The 19,858-nt window shown below is 41.6% G+C and overlaps 1 protein-coding gene across 1 annotated transcript in view; it reads left to right on the forward strand.

The window, feature by feature from the left end:
• Positions 1–19,858, forward strand: part of LOC108798327 (brain-specific angiogenesis inhibitor 1-associated protein 2-like) — a 126,289-nt gene that overhangs the window by 89,871 nt on the left and 16,560 nt on the right. Inside the window, exons 7-13 of the mRNA XM_018570067.1 lie at positions 6,691–6,843; positions 8,304–8,513; positions 10,946–11,183; positions 11,264–11,465; positions 12,667–12,738; positions 15,416–15,587; positions 17,471–17,511. Coding sequence (XP_018425569.1) covers positions 6,691–6,843; positions 8,304–8,513; positions 10,946–11,183; positions 11,264–11,465; positions 12,667–12,738; positions 15,416–15,587; positions 17,471–17,511 — 1,088 coding nt within the window. The remainder of the gene's footprint in view (positions 1–6,690; positions 6,844–8,303; positions 8,514–10,945; positions 11,184–11,263; positions 11,466–12,666; positions 12,739–15,415; positions 15,588–17,470; positions 17,512–19,858) is intronic.

Below are 19,858 nucleotides of genomic sequence, written 5' to 3' on the forward strand. Positions count from 1 at the left end.
CTTCATCAAAGCCCTATGTACTGGTTATTTGATGAACCCAAATACACTACAGTATATCCCATTTTTCTCGAAGATCACACTGGAGCAATTTTGTTGTTTTGAGCATCTCTGATACATTCAAAGTGCATGTACTTGTCAAAATGAATTGTTTTATATTAACCATGTTCACAGCAACATGTCATTGTCTGCATTTTCTACTCTTATGTATTTGTGCCATGTGTGAATTGCGTGCAGCACAATATATGTAGAAGTTCCAGTGCGTCAAATGTGCCTTTAGACCTGGTTTACACCTAAGCGTTTTTCAGCAGTTTAAAGCGTGCTTGAAAACGTCCAACCCAAAAAAAGCCATATTTATGAATGGGTCCTGTTCACAGCTGAGCAGCAAAATGCCAGCAGGAAAACGCCAAACCCCAAAAAGGTACATGAACGTCTTTGCGCATTTCTGCCCCACAGACTAGTATTGCATAGACTTGTTCCCATGCCGGTGCAATATGTACACGTTTTTGCACGTTTTACGTGCGCGTTTACCCGCGTGTTTTACACAGTCACCATGGACCTCTGCCTTTTTGTGAAGAGCATATTGGAGGATTCTTCACTGTCCATCTTTTGTACAGAGAGTTTCATCAGGCAATTGCACGCCCACTGTTACATCTTTGGACAGAGGAAGCCTCATTATAAGAACAGGGGAAGGAGGAGCAATGCCCGGGCACAAACAGCCTCTGAAATCTGGCCAGAGTGGGCAGGTTTCACTCCCACCATGAAAGATGCCAAAGGTAAGAAGTAAAGGTGACCTCTCTCTTTTTTTTCATGCTTTCTCATGTTTATTTCATACTTTCCTGCTTTCATGTGTACTTTTAAAGGGGAACTACTGCACTGTATAGTAGTTTTCATGTGTGACTAAAGTAGGGGTGTGCCACTTTCAGACCTGCAGTTGAATTGAAGCTACAAATCCCAGCATTCCTCAAACTATGGGAGTCATGCCTATTGTTTTGCAGAAACGTAATATAAAAAGATTCTTCAATGTGTGTTTTGAACTGCAGTAATCTACCTCCAAAAATGGTGATAATTTTTCAAAACGGGAGCAAACAGTATCTAGAGCATTTATCCATAGAAAACAATCCACTTCTTTCCTCAGATTGTTCAGTTAAGTTTTGAAAATTTAAGCTGGATGCTGATTGGTTGCCATGACCAACAGCTCTATATTTTGTCTGCTTCAGTTTTGATAAATTACCAACAATATATCTGAACTCACCCTTAAAATAGAACACAAAAAAGGAAAACTATCTCAAATCTAGTTAAAAGGAAACCTTGACAGTGGGGAGTTCTCGGGCAGGTCTAGATCTTTATCACGTAGCATCTGTCCAAAGGTGGAGTGTCCAAAAACACTGGAGTCAGAGCTGCTCCCATATGACCCCACATCAAAAGAAAAATATTTTTTATAATTACAATATTTGCTGCCGCTGGCTAGGGGCTTGATGACGCAGATGTGTTTGCCATCTATTGCTCCAACACAATTTGGAAAGTTGCATTGTTCCCAAAAAAGTTGGGCACTCTTTGCCCACTCTTCCTTGGTGGGTTTGGCCATCACCACAACTTTCAGTACATCCCAAATGACAGAGCATGTGTCTCGGATTATGTCGCTAGCTGTCGATTTTGCAACCATGGAAGCAAAGTGCAGACTTGCCAATGACTCTCCTGTTGCTAGGTACCTATTTGGAAATGTAAATCTTTTTTATTGTTCTTTATTTTGCAGTTATAGCTATGAAGATAAAATCAAAAAGTGTCAAGTTCTCCTTCATGAAGCATCGTTGGCAGCCACGAGAGTACCGCAGTGGCTCTGCTGCTTGTGCTCCCCCAGCCTATGTCCAAAGAGCTTATATTTCTCATTCCTGTGTTGAAAATGCATAGGTAAGTGACACGAGAGAATTTTCTAGTAGGCTAGGTCCATCCACTGTTTTTAATGCTGCTGACCTGTAGTTGTCAAGAAAAAGTGCTTCTGTTTCTTTGCCAAAAAAGTTCAGGTGAGATTGGCACACAAAACAAGTAACAAAAACGAGATGTGTCCCCTAATTCCTGCCAAACTGATGCATATAAAAATATATTCAAACTGGCATGAAAACATGGCAATGTAGTAAGGCATTGGCAAGGTAGGATTGGAGTGAGCTATTTCTTTTCTTGATTCTTTACAGCACAGAAAGTAGCTGGGAGGCTGCTTCAGCACAGCATTAAGGAGGAGGAAGAGGAGGAGGATGCCCCCCAAAATATGGAGGCCTTTGCATCTACCTCAACAGCACCAACACCAGCCCAAGCCTAACCCCCAGCAGAGGAGAGAGTATCAACCCCGCCACCACCGACAGCAGAAGCTTTTCCGGGTCCTGTGCGATGGAGGAGTCTGGGGAGGGAAAGAAGAGGTGGCCAGATCTGTGACCCTGACAGACTGGTGTCTGCCCTTAAATCAATGGTGGAATCTAGCAAGAGGCAGACACCTTCGCCGGTTTCCTTGAGATCCTCGAGAGGAATCTGGTAAAGGTGCCAGAAGACAAGAAGCTTGAGTTGATGCAGAAGATGATTGCGCTTGTCTCCTCGTACGTTCCCTCAGATGAATCCAACACTACACCCACTGTCACCACCTCTGTCCAAGCTCCCGTACAATTCACTAACAACCCTCCGTTTCCACCACCAACTCTTCCAATACCCACATACCCTCCACAACTGCACACCCAACCAACTGTGCAGTTTTCTTCACACTCACAACACTGGCCACCCTGCACTGGATCTCCATATCCACACCCCTCCCACAGTCAGTCACATACACCTTCCCCAGTCACTATTTCAACTAGGTCTTGTATGAGGAGATGCTGCATCATGACTCATGCTTCACACACCCTCAATATCAAGCTTTATGATATTGTGATTCTGGCACCTTTATCAGACTTTTGGCTGGAGCACACTTTTTGGTAAGGGTCAGGGGGAAATCTGTTCTTAGTTGTTTATCCTTTATAGTTTTTATTATAGTTTGAGTATATTTATGGTTCTTTTTCTAAAAAATAAAAATAAATATTACATTTGCGTTTGTACTGTGTCCTACATCACTGTCTGTGTGTCTATTTGTAGGGGGTGGGAGAAGGGGGAGAGGGAGGGGCAGAGGTCATTTGACTATATGGCTGTGAATGAGACCCAACAGCACAAGAAGATTAGTGAGAGGCAAACATGCAGCTAGAGTGTGGCTGACAGTCAGCTGACTAGAAAATATCCCTCAAAATAGAAAAAAAACTGAACACTGACTGGCACTGCATACGTGCACTCCTGCATTACCCTCCACTTCACTGATGTGTACTTCTGCACTGACTGCCACTACATCGATGTGTACTTCTGCACTGACTGCCACTACACCAGCATGTACTTCCACACTGACTGCCACTCCACCGGCATGTACTTCTGCATTGACCTCCACTTCACTGACGTGTACTTCTGCACTGACTGCCACTTCGTCATCATGTACTTCTGCACTGACTGCCATTTCATCGACATGTACTTCTGCATTGACCTCTACTTTACTGACATGTACTTCTGCGTTGACTGTCACTGCATGGACAAGTACTTCGGCATTGACCTCCACTTCACCAACATGTTATTTTGCACTGCTGCACTGACTGTCACTGCTTCGACATGTACTTCTGCATTGATCTCCACTTCACTGATATGTTCTTGTGCATGGAATGTCACTGCATGCGCACACATTTACTATTTTTATTTGTTTTAATATAATTAGTATTTGTGTTGCTGTTGTCTGAGGAAGAAAAAAGTTTCCCTTCAAAACATCACTACTTTGTGTACATCTGCACCTTAAGAATATAAAAAAAGTATACTCTGCTTCAACTGCATTCCAGTTGTTTCATGGGAATGAGGTGGATATGCTGAAAAGGTCTGATTGCATGCTAACAGCTGGAGCAGCCCAGAGTGGTGAATTTTAAGTGAAATCAGTGAGAGAAATGGAAATGCTATCCCAGAAATACTTCAACCATCAGAAAGTTCACACTCTTTCCCTAATCTTAGTTTTATGTTATCCAGTGCAACTAGGTTCCAAGATTCATTCACCTGCTTCTAATGGTTAACTGCAGTAGAGCAAATATCCTTCCCCTGCCAGGTGGGGCTGTGTAAAACATAGGACTGAATAGACAGAAATACAAATCCTTTGTCCAGTATATCAGTCCTTAAATATGTATGTATTTCACCTATGTCTTTTGCTATTTGTCTACAGTTCAGCTTTAAATGTGGGTGTTCCCAGATAACCAGTAGCAAGGTGATGATTTTAGGCAGTGGGGTGGCCTGGTTGACTACATACAGAGGTAGACTGGGACTCTGGGGCCCACTTTGCAAATCTGTCACATTTTTAAACACAACACAACTACAGTCTTTATCAAACAACATTGACTTTATTAGTGATGCCACAAATTAACACAAAATAACAGGAATTTGCATTACACACTATAACAGAATTGTGCATACACACTATATTGCCAAAAGTATTGGGACACCTGCCTTTACACGTACATTAACTTTAATGGCATCCCAGTCTTAGTCCGTAGGGTTCAATATTGAGTTGGCCCACCATTTGCAGCTATAACAGCTTCAACTCTTCTGGGAAGGCTGTCCACAAGGTTTAAGAGTGTGTCCATGGGAATGTTTGACCATTCTTCCAGAAGCGTATTTGTGAGGTCAGGTACTTATTTTGGACCAGAAGGCCTGGCTCACGGTCTCTAATTCATCCCAAAGGTGTTCTATTGGGCTGAGTTCAGGACTTTATGCAGGCCAGTCAAGTTCCTCCACCCCAAACCCGCTCATTTATGTCTTTATGGACCTTGCTTTGTGCACTGGTGCGCAGTCATGTTGGAACAGGAACATGTTCCCCAAACTGTTCCCACAAAGTTGAGAGCATGAAATTGTCCAAAATGTCTTGGTATGCTGATGCCTTAAGAGTTCCCTTCACTGCTACAGAAGTAGTTTTCAGATTTACCTTTTTAGTTGCAGGCTGGTTGTCTCCTGATCAATGGCTATATTGAAAACCTGATATTGAAACCATTCAAGGTGGTTAGAAAGGGGTTCATACTCTGACAATTCTCCAGATATTTTTTTCTTTGTAAGCCTTTCTTAGGTAAATAATTTCCAGTAGCAGCATTACCAGAATGATTGTGAATTAATATATGGTGATACCTTAAAGATCCATCAACATTTCTAACATCAAATTCTACATTGGTACTATGCTGTATCAACTATTGGTGCCTTCTGATAAACACATGGCCATCAATTAATATATGAATAATGATATTTATTAATACAATAATCAACTGCACATTATATCCAAAGAAAATCCCCATTATTATTTGCTTGCAATTACTGTTATCTTACTAAGTTATAAAGACACATGTCCCATAAAGGATTCCAAATAGGGGGGCTATAATTATAGATAGTCCAAACAGAAAATACTAGGGATGCGTCAAAACATATCGGCCGAAAATGGCACTTTTAGCAACATGCCAAAAGTACCATCTTTCAGCCAAAATTGCGGGGGCATCTCTCGTTTCTCTCCTCCCCGCTGGGCGCTGCTCTATGTCCCCTCTGACATCGCGCAGTGTCCAGCGGGGCAGGGAGGAGGAGACATCACATAGCTGCGATGTCAAAGGAGGCAGAGCTCTCCTCCCACACCTCCTCGTTTAGCCTCCTGTGACAGATCAGGATGAAGAGCAGTGGGGGGCGGCGACACCTGTCAGCTGTCACAGGAGGCCGATCTGGTGGTGCGGGGGAGGAGTCAGCTCTCAAAGGAGACCGAGCTCTCCTCCTGCACTGGCTGCTCAACTTCCTTTGACAGCGAGTCAGGATGGAGAGCGGGTACAAGCAGTCGGTGATCAGCTGATCGCTGACTGCTTGTAAAAATTAAGGACATAGTATGTTTACTGTGTCCCCAATTATGAATGAACAGGAAGTGCTCTATATCACTTCCTGTTCATTCATGATTGTGGAAATAGTAAACATACTATCTCCACAAGTTATGAATGAACAGGGACACTCAGTATAGAGGATTCCTGTTCATTTATAACAGGGGGTGCAGAATAAGAGATTGAGGACTCTGTGTTCTCAATCTTTTTTCTATTTTAAAAGGGAAATATGTTTAGACCCCTAACATTTTTTCAGAGCCCCCAACAATAAAAATATTTATTTAAAAATAAAAATAAACAACAATGAAATGTTTAGAAAAAAAAAATAAAATTAAAAAAAGGTTAGAAAAAAAAATTCGGTTTCGGCCTGACAATTTTTGTATTTTCGGTTTTCGGTTTCAGAATTTCATTTCGCTGCACCTCAAGCAAATACAACTTCAAAGCTGTGGACAAGTAGTCTGCATTCTTTCTCTACGTTTCAAGTCTTAATTTTCAGATTTGACTGGAGATTTATAACCTTTAATTAATGCTTTAAGTTAAGAGCTCCTAGAGTACTTTTTGTCGCTGGTTGAGTTACATCCTGATAGTGTTATAAATCTCAATGAAGCAGCATAGGAGGGCTAGAATTTCACCTGCTGTGTAAAGGCAGTGATCAAGACCTGGATTACAAATAGGTAAAGCAATATTATTGCTATGTCTTTTACTTATTTATCCTTTATGACAGCTATTAATTTGCTTCCTGTTTGTTTTGCAGTATGTTGAAATTATGAGCACCAAGCAGTGTGAACTGGACCAGTTTGTGGCAGAGGGCTATAAAGCAGCTCTTACAGAAGAACGGCGGAGATATTCATTCCTGGTGGACCGGCAGTGTGCAGTGTCCAAGCACTTCAGTGCCTATCACAGCAAGGTACTGCATGGGGGTGACCAAAATTATTCAGCTTCATGGCTACTAATAAATATAGACATAGCAGCTTAAATATACAGTAGGGCCAAAAAGGGCATTTGTAGCAAGACCACTTAACACGTAAGCCCTAATGAAGCCTGAAAATATATAGGTATAAGATAAAAGATGTAGATGTAAAAAGAGAAGATACAACTCACCTCAAATCTGGATAATTTTATAAATATATTCCATCTGTATCACAGACCTCGGCCCACTTATGTGGTTTTGAAAAGAAGGAAAAAATCCTGACACAATACTCAAATGAGCAGATCTCAATATCATTGTTATCATATCATTAGCTGATTATTTTAGTTTAGATGTTGTAGTATAAGCCATATGGGCATATTTATAAAGCAGTCACTGCAGGTGAATCTCCCAAATGCATCTGTATTAAATAACTGTTATTTATTCACCGCCAGTAATAAATGCCGGATTCACTTCGTTATGATGTGCCCCCAATTTACATACATCAATTCCTTACTTTTTTTTCGCAGTTTTTTTATGTAGCTACCACTCTTCAGATACTGTATATTTCACTATCCATAGCAGGATATAGGAGGGCTTTATTCTTCATTTTCCATAATGAAGAGACCTTTCATCCACAATGAATAAATACCATCCCTTCAGATACTATTCCAAAATTATTACTATTGTTTATCCAAGTTTGTGGTGATAGATTTTTTTTTAGCTTTTTAGTGTGGAGGCTAATATCTAAAATGCATTCAAGTACCTTAACAAAAATGGAGCTTGTCTATCACTCGGCTGTAGATGCTCAAATCATCTCTGAATTCATGCTAACACTATCCTTCCTTCTGGAGGGGGGCTACTTTTGTTCCCCATGGACCCTGTGTGTGTTGTAAAGTACCACTCCAAGCTCGCTTCCGTAATAGACTATAATTTCAGTACAAATTAGTAAACATGACTTTTAGTTTATAAAAGATCAAATGATGTCAGTACAAGCATCTCAGTCCTTTGTTTATGTTCAACTGTGGAGTGGGGAATGCCCCAGCCCACACTTCCAGGTTTGGAGGAGCTCAGGTTCATCAGACCCTGAGTTCATCCCTAGCAGAAGTCCTCAGTGAAGTTTATTGACCACCTGAAGTAATACAAAAAATGTCAGTATTAATGTGAACATTTTATTTAAAAAAGAATAAACATAGCTGTGCCTGGAGTTGGGTATTTCCAAATTGTTTTCCTTTACATTCTGACTACTAACGCATGTACAGTGTATGCTACATTCATTGCATGCCTCAAATGGCTGGTTTCACAACTGATCACATGTGCAGCACTATGGCAACTGCAGATCTATTCAGAGGCCAAGATGTAATTGTCCTCAGCAGATAGGAAGATAGGAGGGTTTATTTCCACTTTAAACAATTGCAAACCATGATTACTAAAGCATTGTCTTTTTTATTTTTGTTTAGGTTAAGGAACTGTTAAGCGCCAAGCTTCCGTCATGGCAGCAGTCATGTACTCAGCCCACAAAACTTCCAGAACGTGCACTGATGCTTGTGAAACAAACCGCTAATGCTTCCACTGAGCTAGTCATCTCAGATCCAGTGCCAAGCACCAAACTACTAGATGTCCCTCCAGAACTAGTTCCACTTTTGGGAGGAGGACTCTCTATAAACCATGTAAGTGCCTCCTAATTGCATTTCTCTTTAAGTCTTTAATTGTGTAAAGTTGAGCACAGAGAAAACATTTTCAGAGATATTTTGTCTAGCCAACCAAACAAGGCCTTCTTAAAGTCAATCTGGAGTAGGGAGTGTTGTAACTAGGGGTGCACCAATACCATTTTTTTCCAGACCGAGTACAAGTACCGATACTTTTCCTCAAGTACTTGCCGATACCAATTGTCGATACTTTTTTTTAGTGTCATGTGACAATTTTTCTAAAACAATACAGATTAATGATTTTAGGACAGTGGTAGAGTGCCAGGGCCCAATCGCAGCTGCAACTTCTGTGGCCCTGGCAGTTCTGCCACTGATTCCAAGCGATAGAGGGACTACAAATCCCAGCAATACATTATACAGCAATGCAGAATATCACTAGCTATAGAGGACTACAAATCCCAGCAATACATTGTACAGCAACGTGGAATACCACCAGTGATAGAGGACTACAAATCCCTGCAGAAGAAAACATAGGAAACCGGTGCACCGATCTAAGTGGAGTATAAAGTGACTATTTAATAAGGTTAAAAGTAATGCACTTACAGGATATTAAAATAACATCTCAACTGTCACGCATCAGATGAAAGTCCCATCTCAGCTGCTGGTCCGAGATTGCTATCAGGATATGGAGAGAGCAGAGTCCAGTTCAGTCCAGTCCAGATTTCAGGACGCCTGTGCTGGAAGACACAGGTCTGATCCAGTGGCTGGGCACTGCTGTGGCTGGTTCTCCTCAAAGCAGGGTCACAGCTGCTGAGTACTTCCGGGTCGTCAGGTGTCAGGTGTTGCTAGGCAGGGCACTTAGATCGGTGCGCCGGTTTCCTATGTTTTCTTCACAGTGCTGTTACATGGATGTTTCCCTATCCAACCAACCAGGCTGCAGGATCGGTGCATACATCTTCTGTGGAGTAATTACCAGTATAACTGGAGTTCATTTGATACTATCAATATATAGTCCATAAACAATCAATCTAGTTGCGCAAGTTGATGACTTCTGTTTTATGTTGTACAAATCCCTGCAATACATTATGCAGAAATGCAGAATACCACCAGTGCTAGAGGACTACAAATCCTAGCAATACATTATACAACAATGCAGAATACCATCAGCTATAGAGGACTACAAATCCTAGCAATACACTACACAGCAATGCAGAATAATATGAAGCTACATACTCTGTGTTGCTCACCAGGGCTGTGTGGCATCCCATGAGGCTGTGCAAGGTCTCACCAGGGTCGTGCCGGGTCTCAGGAGAATGTGCTTGGTTTCACCAGGGCTGCGCGCCTTGTCACCCCTCCTGTGCTAGGTCTCCCCATGGCTGTTCGGGTGGGTGCGGGCAGCAGGAAGGAGGAGGACAGACAGGCGCCATGAGGTCCCCAGAAGGCTGCCCTAAGGTCCCCAGCAAGCACAGGACCTTAGGGAAGCCAAACCTGTTTAAAAATTTAAAGGACTGGTATCGGCACTTAGTATCAGGGCTGATACCGATACTAGTATCAGTATCAGTGCATCCCTAGTTATAACCCTTGCCGGCTTTTTCTTGCCATCTGTGTCCCATTGGGGATCTTTCCCTTCACTACCTCTGATAGCCACAAGAAATCAGAGAAAAACCTTCCAAAGTGAGGAAAATAACTGAAAGTCAGCAGGGTCACCAGAAATAATGTCCCCATTGGATGGTTTCCCATCTATTCCTAATCTGGTAACAACCCAAAATTTGGGATTTTCTTTAATTTTTAGTGATGACTGTCACCAGGACAGATGGAGAGGATGAATCTCTCTAAAGGTGCCCATACACTGCACAATTCTCGTACGAGAATCGCGGGAAATCTCGCAATCGTACGAGAGAATCGTGCAGTGTGAATGAAGACGTGCGACCGTTTCTACTGTATGGTCGCACGTCTTATGTCTAAGGAGCACGCTAGAAAACCAGCCGAAAATGTTACGATTTTCGGCTGGTTTGAATGATGCTCGGGAGACAAATGGCGAACGTGCCGGTGTGCGCACGCGCACAATGCCCGTTCAGCATTGCGGTCATCGCAAGCCCGCCCCTCAGGGGGGCGGGCTTGCGATGATCGCAAGTACGATCTGCCTGTCCAAGATGGGCAGATCGTACGTTTTTTAAATTACTTTACAACCATTGCAAGACTAAGGTCTTGCGATGGTTGTAAAGTGTATGGCCACCTTTAGTCCTGGCCACTGTTTTCTGGATTGACAGCACTGCCTCTGCTACTGAAATGCTCCCACTGAAAGCTGTAGTGTCCGTGAGGAATAGCATGTGAGACACAAATGAAGGAGGATTTGGAAGTTTGGGACCTAGTTAAACTGGGAGGCAGGAGCCTTTACCTGTACTTTAACATGTCCACTATTTATTATTTACATTTCTAAATCAAAATCACAGAGAATGTCTGTTCAAGAAGTTCTTCCAATTCCTAATGGAGAAAGCCATCGCACAAGAGGATCTCGTGATATAGGAACCCCTGTTCCTTTAGACTTATTATCCATCAATCAAGTGGCCCCTTCAGTCCCAGCAACACCAGCTTCTCTCACACCACCAACCCCCAAAGCCAGTGAAATGTATTCATGCACCTTACCCATGCCACGCAAACCAGCCTCTGAGAACAGACTGGCCACCCTGGGTAAGTAATGTCATAGTGATCCTGTATTTTATGAAGGATGTCAGTTCTGGGATTTTGATAGATATTTTTTCCTCGATTAGTGGAAAATAAAACCCTACCTCGCATCAGCCCCCTCTCTGTTTTACCTCCTCGTGTGGAACGACGTAGAGTGCAAGCGATCTTCTCACATACAGTTGCAGAGAACAGCACCTTACTAAACTTCCAAGAAGGAGATATCATCCTTCTACTTGTGCCAGAGGCCAAAGATGGCTGGCACTATGGAGAAAATGAAGCAACCAAGATGTAAGTTATAAATGTGTATTGGTCATAGTGATTTCACTGACTCATTTGTCTTTGTAGGGTGTGTAGTGAGTAATAAGCTCAAACAGCTGCATGCTGATTTCTAAGGAGGATCATAGGGAAATGGATGAAAAACATCACCAAATCAATTTTACTGATATGTAACTGAAGCTAAAATACAACTAACAGAATAGATTTAAACACAGCAGGTCCTTGGGTTTTCTTTTTTTTTCTGTAGACAATCTCTTGGTGGTCAGGTGTGGAGTCCAAATAACTATACCAGAACACCAAGTAGAACACAGGCACTTACCTGAGGCTAGTTAAGTTGCACGTAACCCCCAACATTCAGACATTCATCATTCTCTCCTCTTGGGCCATTCGGCTTGTTATTGTCAGTCTATGGTTATTAGAGAGCAGTGCTCCTTGTTTTGGGCATCCCCTTGAAGCATATCCTTAATACTGAAGGGAATATGAACAGGTATCTGAATGGCGGTCGCCCTACATGTTTGCAGCCCACCTGAAATGGAGTTACCAGCGTGTTTGTATGGCGTGCTAGACCAATAGCCTTGGTAAGGCGGACTTCATATTTATGTTTTCCTTTGTTCAAACAAAAAAAGAAAGAAAATAATTTCCCACTGTTGTAACATTGCTAAAGCAAAGCACTTTAGGGATGTTCCTCAGAAATTATGTTACTTCTTAAATATAAGGGAACATTTTTCCCTATGAAAAACAGTCAAATGGCATGGTTGAACAGTAGATGTCAAATTGGTATGTAAAATATGTTTAAAAGGTTGAATTCTCACCATATAGATACATTTTAAAGGTGCTTTTTATTGTAGCGGGCAGGGTGTTTGCATCAAAAAATGCTGCTTTACTTCACAGCACTGCTGACTCCTGGGGTGCCGTTTGCAAATAGTCAGTTTCTGCATAGTGCATCCATAATGAATTGGTGCCCTCTAGTGTTACTGAGAAGTAAAAGCATCCAAAAAACAAACTAGGGAATTGTATAACTTCATTTATTTAGCATACACTACACAAAAATACCACTTGCTATTCATTTTTGTTTGACATAGTGGAGTGAAAAATCCCGTAGTCAGAAATGACCCTTTTGATGCAAAAATATAAATGTTTAAACTTGCTTGGGTCTTTGACTGCTATACATTTATTAAGATTATAAAGAAGTCAATATTATTTCTTGTTATAGGAAAGGCTGGTTTCCATTTTCCTATACCCGTCCCCTTCCTCCAGCAGAATCTTCAGATAAACTTGGCCCAAAGTGAGTAACATTGCTTTTTATTTAATTTCTTCTGATCACTTTTGGATACTCTTAAACCTGCCAGAGTATGTTGTGTAAAGGTGGCCATACACCTTACAACCATCGCATGACTTTCGTTGTGCGATGGTTGTAAGGAATTAAAAGTTCGTACGACCTGCCCATCTTGGAAAGGCAGATCATACTTGTGATCATTGCAAGTTCTCCCCACTGATGGGAGGGCTTACAGATGATTGCAATGGTGAGCAGGCAGTGTGCGCTTGCGCACCTCGGCCCGTGCGGCTTTCGTCTTGCAATCGTCCGATTTTCGGCGGGTTTTCTAGCGTGCTTGTCAGGTGTAATGGCAGCTTTAGACTGCCCTATAAAGTGTTTCACCAAGCCTGAAGGCATTTTAGGTCACAGCTAGGAATATCTCTTGTAGGCGTGTTCACTATAATGAAAATACATTTGCCAGTTATTGTGGCACTGACCTCTAACGACCACTATTACCTAAATCCTTTTTGATTTCAGGGTCATCAGAGAAAGGTGATCCAGAGACCTTAAATAGGAACTTAACCCTACTTGGTTAAAACAAAATTACATCCCCCTAATAATTGTCAGTTGATAAACAAAACATACTGTTTCCTTTTTTGGTGTTAACCTCTAAAGGTTTCTCCCAAACGTTCATAAATCTGAACTTGGTGAATCCTCAGGATTCACTGTGAACCCATGGTAGCAATTAACCCAAGCCTCATCCCTAACCTTAAAGAGACCCTGTCACCTTTCCAATTCAGGGTAAAGTGGCAGGGTGAATTCATGGTCCACCTCTGACCGAGTTATAATTACCTTCACAGTACTCCCCCAATCACTCCTTCTGCAGACACTGCAAAATATCAGGTGCTTCCGGTATGGGGGAGAATGTAACATCTTCTCATGATGCAGTACTGTGGTCTAGCAGCCACTTACCAGGCAAAACCCTGTTACAAGCACAGGGGTGAGGTCATTGCTCTTTATAAGCTCCAACACCAGCCAAAACGTGATATTGTGCAATGTCTGTGATGGATTGAGGAATGGCGGGTGATTGCTGTGATGTCTATAGCTGAGTTGGGCGTGGACTTTACAGACCCTGTCACTTTACTCTGAATGGTTAAGGTGACAGGGTCTCTTTAACCACTTCAGGCGGGTTCACATATATGTACGTCCTGCCCCTGAAGTTGTTATACCAAGAACACAGCTGCTGCAGCAGCCGTGTTCTTGTAATTTGAAACAGGCCACCATATCGTTTGTACCTAGCAGCGGAATGTGTGCCCCCCCCCCCTCACTACGCTGGCTATTCCGGGCTCCGCTGTCCCCTTTGCGGGCCCAGGACCAACACAGCGGGTCTCCCCGCATCGAACGGCGGGAGATCAGCAGATTTCTAGCCGCTGGGCTCTCCTCCGACCACTGCACCTGGAAGTGATGTGCATTACATCACTTCCGGTGTAACTGTTTACATTCTCCGGCTCTTAGGGCCAGCTTCTTTGGGGTCCCTAGGTGACATTAGGAGTCTGAAAGATCCCGGATGTAAAAGAGGACGTCTCACATCATATTTGCCATTAAATAGGGGGCTTGTTAGCAATAGAGCAATAAAGTTAGGTGTAAACATTTTTTACAAAATTAACATATATATATATATTTATATCAATTTTTAAAGTCCCCCGCCCCCACGTACACGCACATACAAACGCAAACACGAGTCGGATGCTCCTACGTGCAAAAATGAAAATTGTTCCACACATGTTACATATCGTTGCGAACGTCGGAGTGAGAGCAATAATTATAGGGCCATCAATCACTGTTAACACTAAAATGATGAGCAGCAGAAGCTTTTAAAGCTTTGCCTATGGGAAATAAGGTATTGTAGTTTTTCCAATTTCACGGGTGCACACAATTTTTAAGGCTTGACATGTTTGGTATCAATTTACATGAAGTGACCCCATCTTTTGTATTTTGCCATAAATTATTGGGTATTACATTCTGTTTCTGTGCACTAAATTCATTGTAGTGTATTTTATCTTAAAAATACTGGTTTGATAAACATTTGCGCAAATACCGTGCGACATAAAATATTGCAAATAGCATTTTTTTATTCTAGAGGGCCTCTATTGTCAGAAAATATATAATTGTTGGGAGTTTTAAGCTGTTTTCTAGACAAAAATTTTCATGAAAGCTCTTTCAGCTGGTAGATTTTCCAATCAACCTCTTATTTCCATATGCATCTCTGGAGATGGGCATGTATGGACAAATCATCCTCTGAGAACAAAGCTTGGTCTGACAATGCTGGTTTGTAATTGCTGCACTACCATGGCAAACCAGCTTGATACTTTCCATAAGTTACTCAGCTTTATGTCTTGAGATCTTCTTCATTTTTCATAGGAAAAAAAGGGAAAAAACACAATTCCTGAATGCTTTTGAATTTTGCCCAACACCTTAGAAGATATCTTAATGCAATAGTGATCTTTTGCAAAACTTGCTGGGACCATTATGACTCCTGAGGATACACTTACAGGGCTTGGTATCTGCAAGCAACTGATGCTTGCACTGAGGGCATTGCTTGCAAATAATAATGCATTTATTGGTGATCCTAGTTAGTATATTGCTTGCCTGCTAAGAATATTCTGCGGGCATATACTGTATGTTACATATTTATTTGTGTTTTCAGTTTTCCTCTTAGTAAATTAAATAGTAGCAGCACTGGAAATCTGGACAAAATTGGTGTTACAATCCCTGAATCGGAAAATGTTCGGATAGAAACAGTAAGATACACACCTTCACCGCGTATAAGTACCTTCCGACAGCGACCATATAGCATGCTCAGCCCAGACCTGGTGCAGGTATGTTTTCTTCCAGTATTCATCAGTTAAAAGGCTGATCCAACTAGAAGGGTTATTTTAGTTACAGGTGGCGTGTGGTAGATAATTCATCATTTAGTTTGACTGTGAAGGCTCTTGGTTGTCCAGGTCACGGTATAGATAGTTGCATTTAAAATTATTTGTAATGTAATTATTATTATTATTATTCAGGATTTACATAGCGCCAACAGTTTGTGCAGTGCTTTACACTGAGTGGCCAGATGTTCCGTGGCTCCGAGTGCCAACAATCATCCCACGTTCAAAGGCAGTTAAATCGCGTTGTTTACCCATATCTTCAGAAAAAAATCACTTCTACTGTTGTGGTAAACAACCTGCTTCCTTATTTATAATGATCTGGCCCTCTAGCAACTTCAGCGCGACACGTCAGGTGGACATAATAATCTGGCCACTCAGTGTACAATATAAGGAAGACATTACAATCACAATACAATTCAAGACAAGATGGTAAGGAGGGCCCTGCCACCGAGGGCTTACAATCTAAAAGGGAAGGGCAAGTGATACATGAGGAGGTAGCTGTGTGGGGATGAATTGTTTGAGAAAGTGATAGTTCAGTGGTTAGTTTGAGGTGGGATAGGCTTCCCTGAAAAGATGAGTCTTAAGGGATCGCCTAAAGGCAGTCAGAGTGGGAGATAGTCGGACAGGTTGGGGTAAAGAGTTCCAGAGGATGGGAGAGACTCTAGAGAAGTCCCAGAGGCGAGCATGGGAGAAGTTGACGAGAGAGCTGGAAAGCAGGAGGTCATTGGAAGAACGGAAGGGACGGTCAGGGTGATACTTTGAGACTAGGTTGGAGATACAGCTGGGGGCAGAGTTGTGGATGGCTTTGTAAGTGGTTGTTAATATCTTGAATTTTATCCTTCGGGCTATTGGAAGCCAGTGGAGGGATCGGCAGAGGGGGGTTGCAGACGCTGAGCGGTTGGTTAGGTGAATGAGTCTAGAAGCAGCATTCATGATAGACTGAAGGGGCGATAGCCTGTGTAGTGGTAGGTCAATGAGGAGGGAGTTGCAATAGTCAATGTAATAGTTCTGTAAGGTTAAAAATGTATCACGTCCCGGGCCGGTGCTGCCACTAGGCAAACCAGGCAGCCGCCTAGGGCGCACTGCTGCCTGGGGCACAGCCTCGAACACCCCAGTGGAACTGAGGGACAACTTTGGATAGAGTGAAGAAAAGTTTAGATTTGGGCCAGTTTCTTTTTGTCTCTGACCCTACTGGGGCAATTTTTCCTCACTTCCTGTCCATGGGACATCAGGAGATTATTGCCTGATAGGATGGGGGGCCGGGTTACAAAGTTTTTTAAAGGAGAACTATGAGGTGAGTGATTTTCACTCACCTCATAGTTCTAGCCGACCTGTGACAATGAGACAGCTAGGGTGACCCTAAGGAGAACTATGGGGAAAAGACTTAACCCCATAGTTCTCCCTTAAGCATACTATACTATATTTTTTATAGTAGCATATAGCATACAATACTTTTTATTGTATGTTTGCTCTCCATACAGATATATCTGGCCACCACTTTGAAGGGCCATAGGGGGATGACACTTGTCCCCGATCAGCTGCCAATAGCTAGGCTCAGAGAAGTGCATTCTCCCTTTTTTTGCAGTAGTGTATTTAGTAGTTGTTGACCTTTAGTGATGTTGGGGTGCTTCTGTGTTCCAACTTGTTTTTGTGCATCCCTTCCTCCTCTTCTTCATTGCTGTTGCAGTTAATAGAGCACTCTTGTTGGGATATAACAACAGGAGATGGTTGTGCCAACTACAGTTAATACTCATGTTTAACATTTCTTTTTCAGTTAGCAACGTGGCTGGAGTTTTACAAAAAACATTATATTTTATCCTCTTTTTCAGTTAGCAAATGAATTTGGAAGCCCCAAATCATCTCCTTCCAGGTAGGAGCAAACAAGGATTTATACAGTTTAACTGGAGAAGAAAGAAAGACATGCCCTTGTTTTTTGTTCAAATGGGAAGGTTTCAAATGGAAGGGTGATGTTCAAGCAGAACTATAATCCCCTGTACTTACCTCCCCTCTGGTAATGCAACGTCTGTCACCTCCATTACCAGCTCATGTTTGCTAGATCTTCTTCAGCATCTTTGTTCGTCTTGATTGGCTGGCATGGGGTGACGTAATTCACGTGCATGCATATGGGAGTTAATTCAAGCTGAAAAATAAATAAATGCTTCAGCTAATTATTATAAACAAATTATTTTTTATTTTCCACAAAGGTGCATGTAAAGCTTTATGTTAACATTACTTCAAAGAGCACTAGAACCTTCATAGATGATCAAAGTACAGTTTCCACTAGAGGTGTACTGAAATAGAAATTTCAAAACCGAAACAAAACCAAAATAAAAAAAATTGTCAGACCGAAACCAAAATCTTTTTTATTTTGATTTTTTTTCAAATTTTTTAAATACTTTATTTTTTTAAATAAAGTTTTTAATTTTTTTATATTTATTTTTATTCATTTTTTATTAAATTTTTTTTTACTTTACTTTTAGGGGCTTTGGGGAAATATTAGGGGTCTAAAAAGACCCCTGATATTTCCCTATAAAAATAGAAAAAGTGATTGAGGACACAAAGTCCTCAATCTCTTTTTCTGCAGCCCTTGTTGAACACTCTATGAGTGTTCCTGTTCATTGATAACATGAGGACATTGTGTGTTTACCATAACCACTATCATGAATGAACAGGAGGTGATGTAGATCACTTCCCATTCATTCATAATTGAGGATATAGTCAACATGCTATGTCCTCAATTATGTAAAAAAACTCAGCGATCCCTCAGCGCTCGGCCAGCTTTCACACTTTCTCTCCTCCCCGCTGGGACACACAGCAGCGCCCAGCGGGTAGGAAAGAAAGCAGGGATGCGCCGTTGTATCAGCAGGAAGATGCCACTTTTGGCATTTATCCAAAAGTGCAATTTTCAGCCGATATGTTTTGGCGGCCAATATATCAGTGCATCCCTAGTTTCCACCCTCCCTACCATCCTCCATTACAGCCAGGGTTTCTTTAATAGAGAGAAAAAGAGTGTATAATGGTTTGCAGGGTTGTACTTATCATGAGTCAAGGTGAAAATCTTATCTCAGGTAGTATAATCTAAGGGTGGAAGCACAAGAAGTATCTCCTGCCAGGGTAGGCAATGGAGAGACACTCGTAATGGACACAAGGGGGCACCAGAGATGAGTACAAAGATTGTGCCTCAATCCATTCCAACATGTAGAACTCACAGAAATGAATCAGGTTCTCTATACCCCAGATGAGAGAACACTCCTTCCTTCCATGTTTCCACTTTTTAAACTTAGAGTAGTTGATATCCAGGACAGATTATTTTTTAAACATCCTTCCATACTCTATATACTTTAAATTATTTTCAGAACTAATCATAAAATATTAAAAAATACTAATAATGGGCAGAGAAAATGGAAACAGTGAAGATTTTCTTTATCTGAATGTTTTGTAAATAATCATATTGAAACATTTTTTTTTACGTTTTAATAGCGGCACACATAGAGCGCTGCTGTGAAAAAAACCTAGAAAATATCTGCATGTTACATACAATAAAATTAAAGGTTTTATTAGCAGCGCATATAGTACAGGGATAATAATGGCATGCCAGGGACTAAATTATAGTAATATGATCCAATAAACAGTTGAAACTTTACAATACATGGGCAAAAATGGTTATCCTGAAAATACAGTGACAATACAGTGATAATATTGTGACAATATGCGGACCAATAATGGGCAATTGTATACAATACACAGTTAGTGTATTAGTCAACTTTTATGATAGGCCAGCAGCAAATAGGCAATCATTACAATATGCATGCAATGAACAGTTGATTGTGACAATATGCAGGTAGCACAAATAATATGTGGGAAAAAATGGGCAATTGTGACTATATAGGGACAGCAAACAGGAAAGCATAACTATTTGAGGAAAACAAACTGGCAGCTGTGATAATATGTGCATAGGAAACCAGCAATTGTGACAATATGCAAACCACAAATGGTCAATCATGACTATATATGGACAAGAAACTGGCAAATGTGACAATATATGGACAAAATTCCTCACTTCCAAGGGAAAATATCTCTCTCTCTCATTCTCCACCCCCAGCAAAAATTCCCTTTTCCCCAGGAAAAGCACCCCTCCCTTAGAAACCCCCCGCCCCAGCAAAATACCCCATGACCTAGAAAAGCCCCCTCCAGAAAAACTCCCTCTCCCTCAGAAC

The sequence above is a fragment of the Nanorana parkeri genome, unplaced genomic scaffold (genome assembly GCF_000935625.1).
Source record: "Nanorana parkeri isolate BGI_ZX_2015 unplaced genomic scaffold, ASM93562v1 scaffold1450, whole genome shotgun sequence".
Taxonomy (NCBI): Eukaryota; Metazoa; Chordata; class Amphibia; order Anura; family Dicroglossidae; genus Nanorana; species Nanorana parkeri.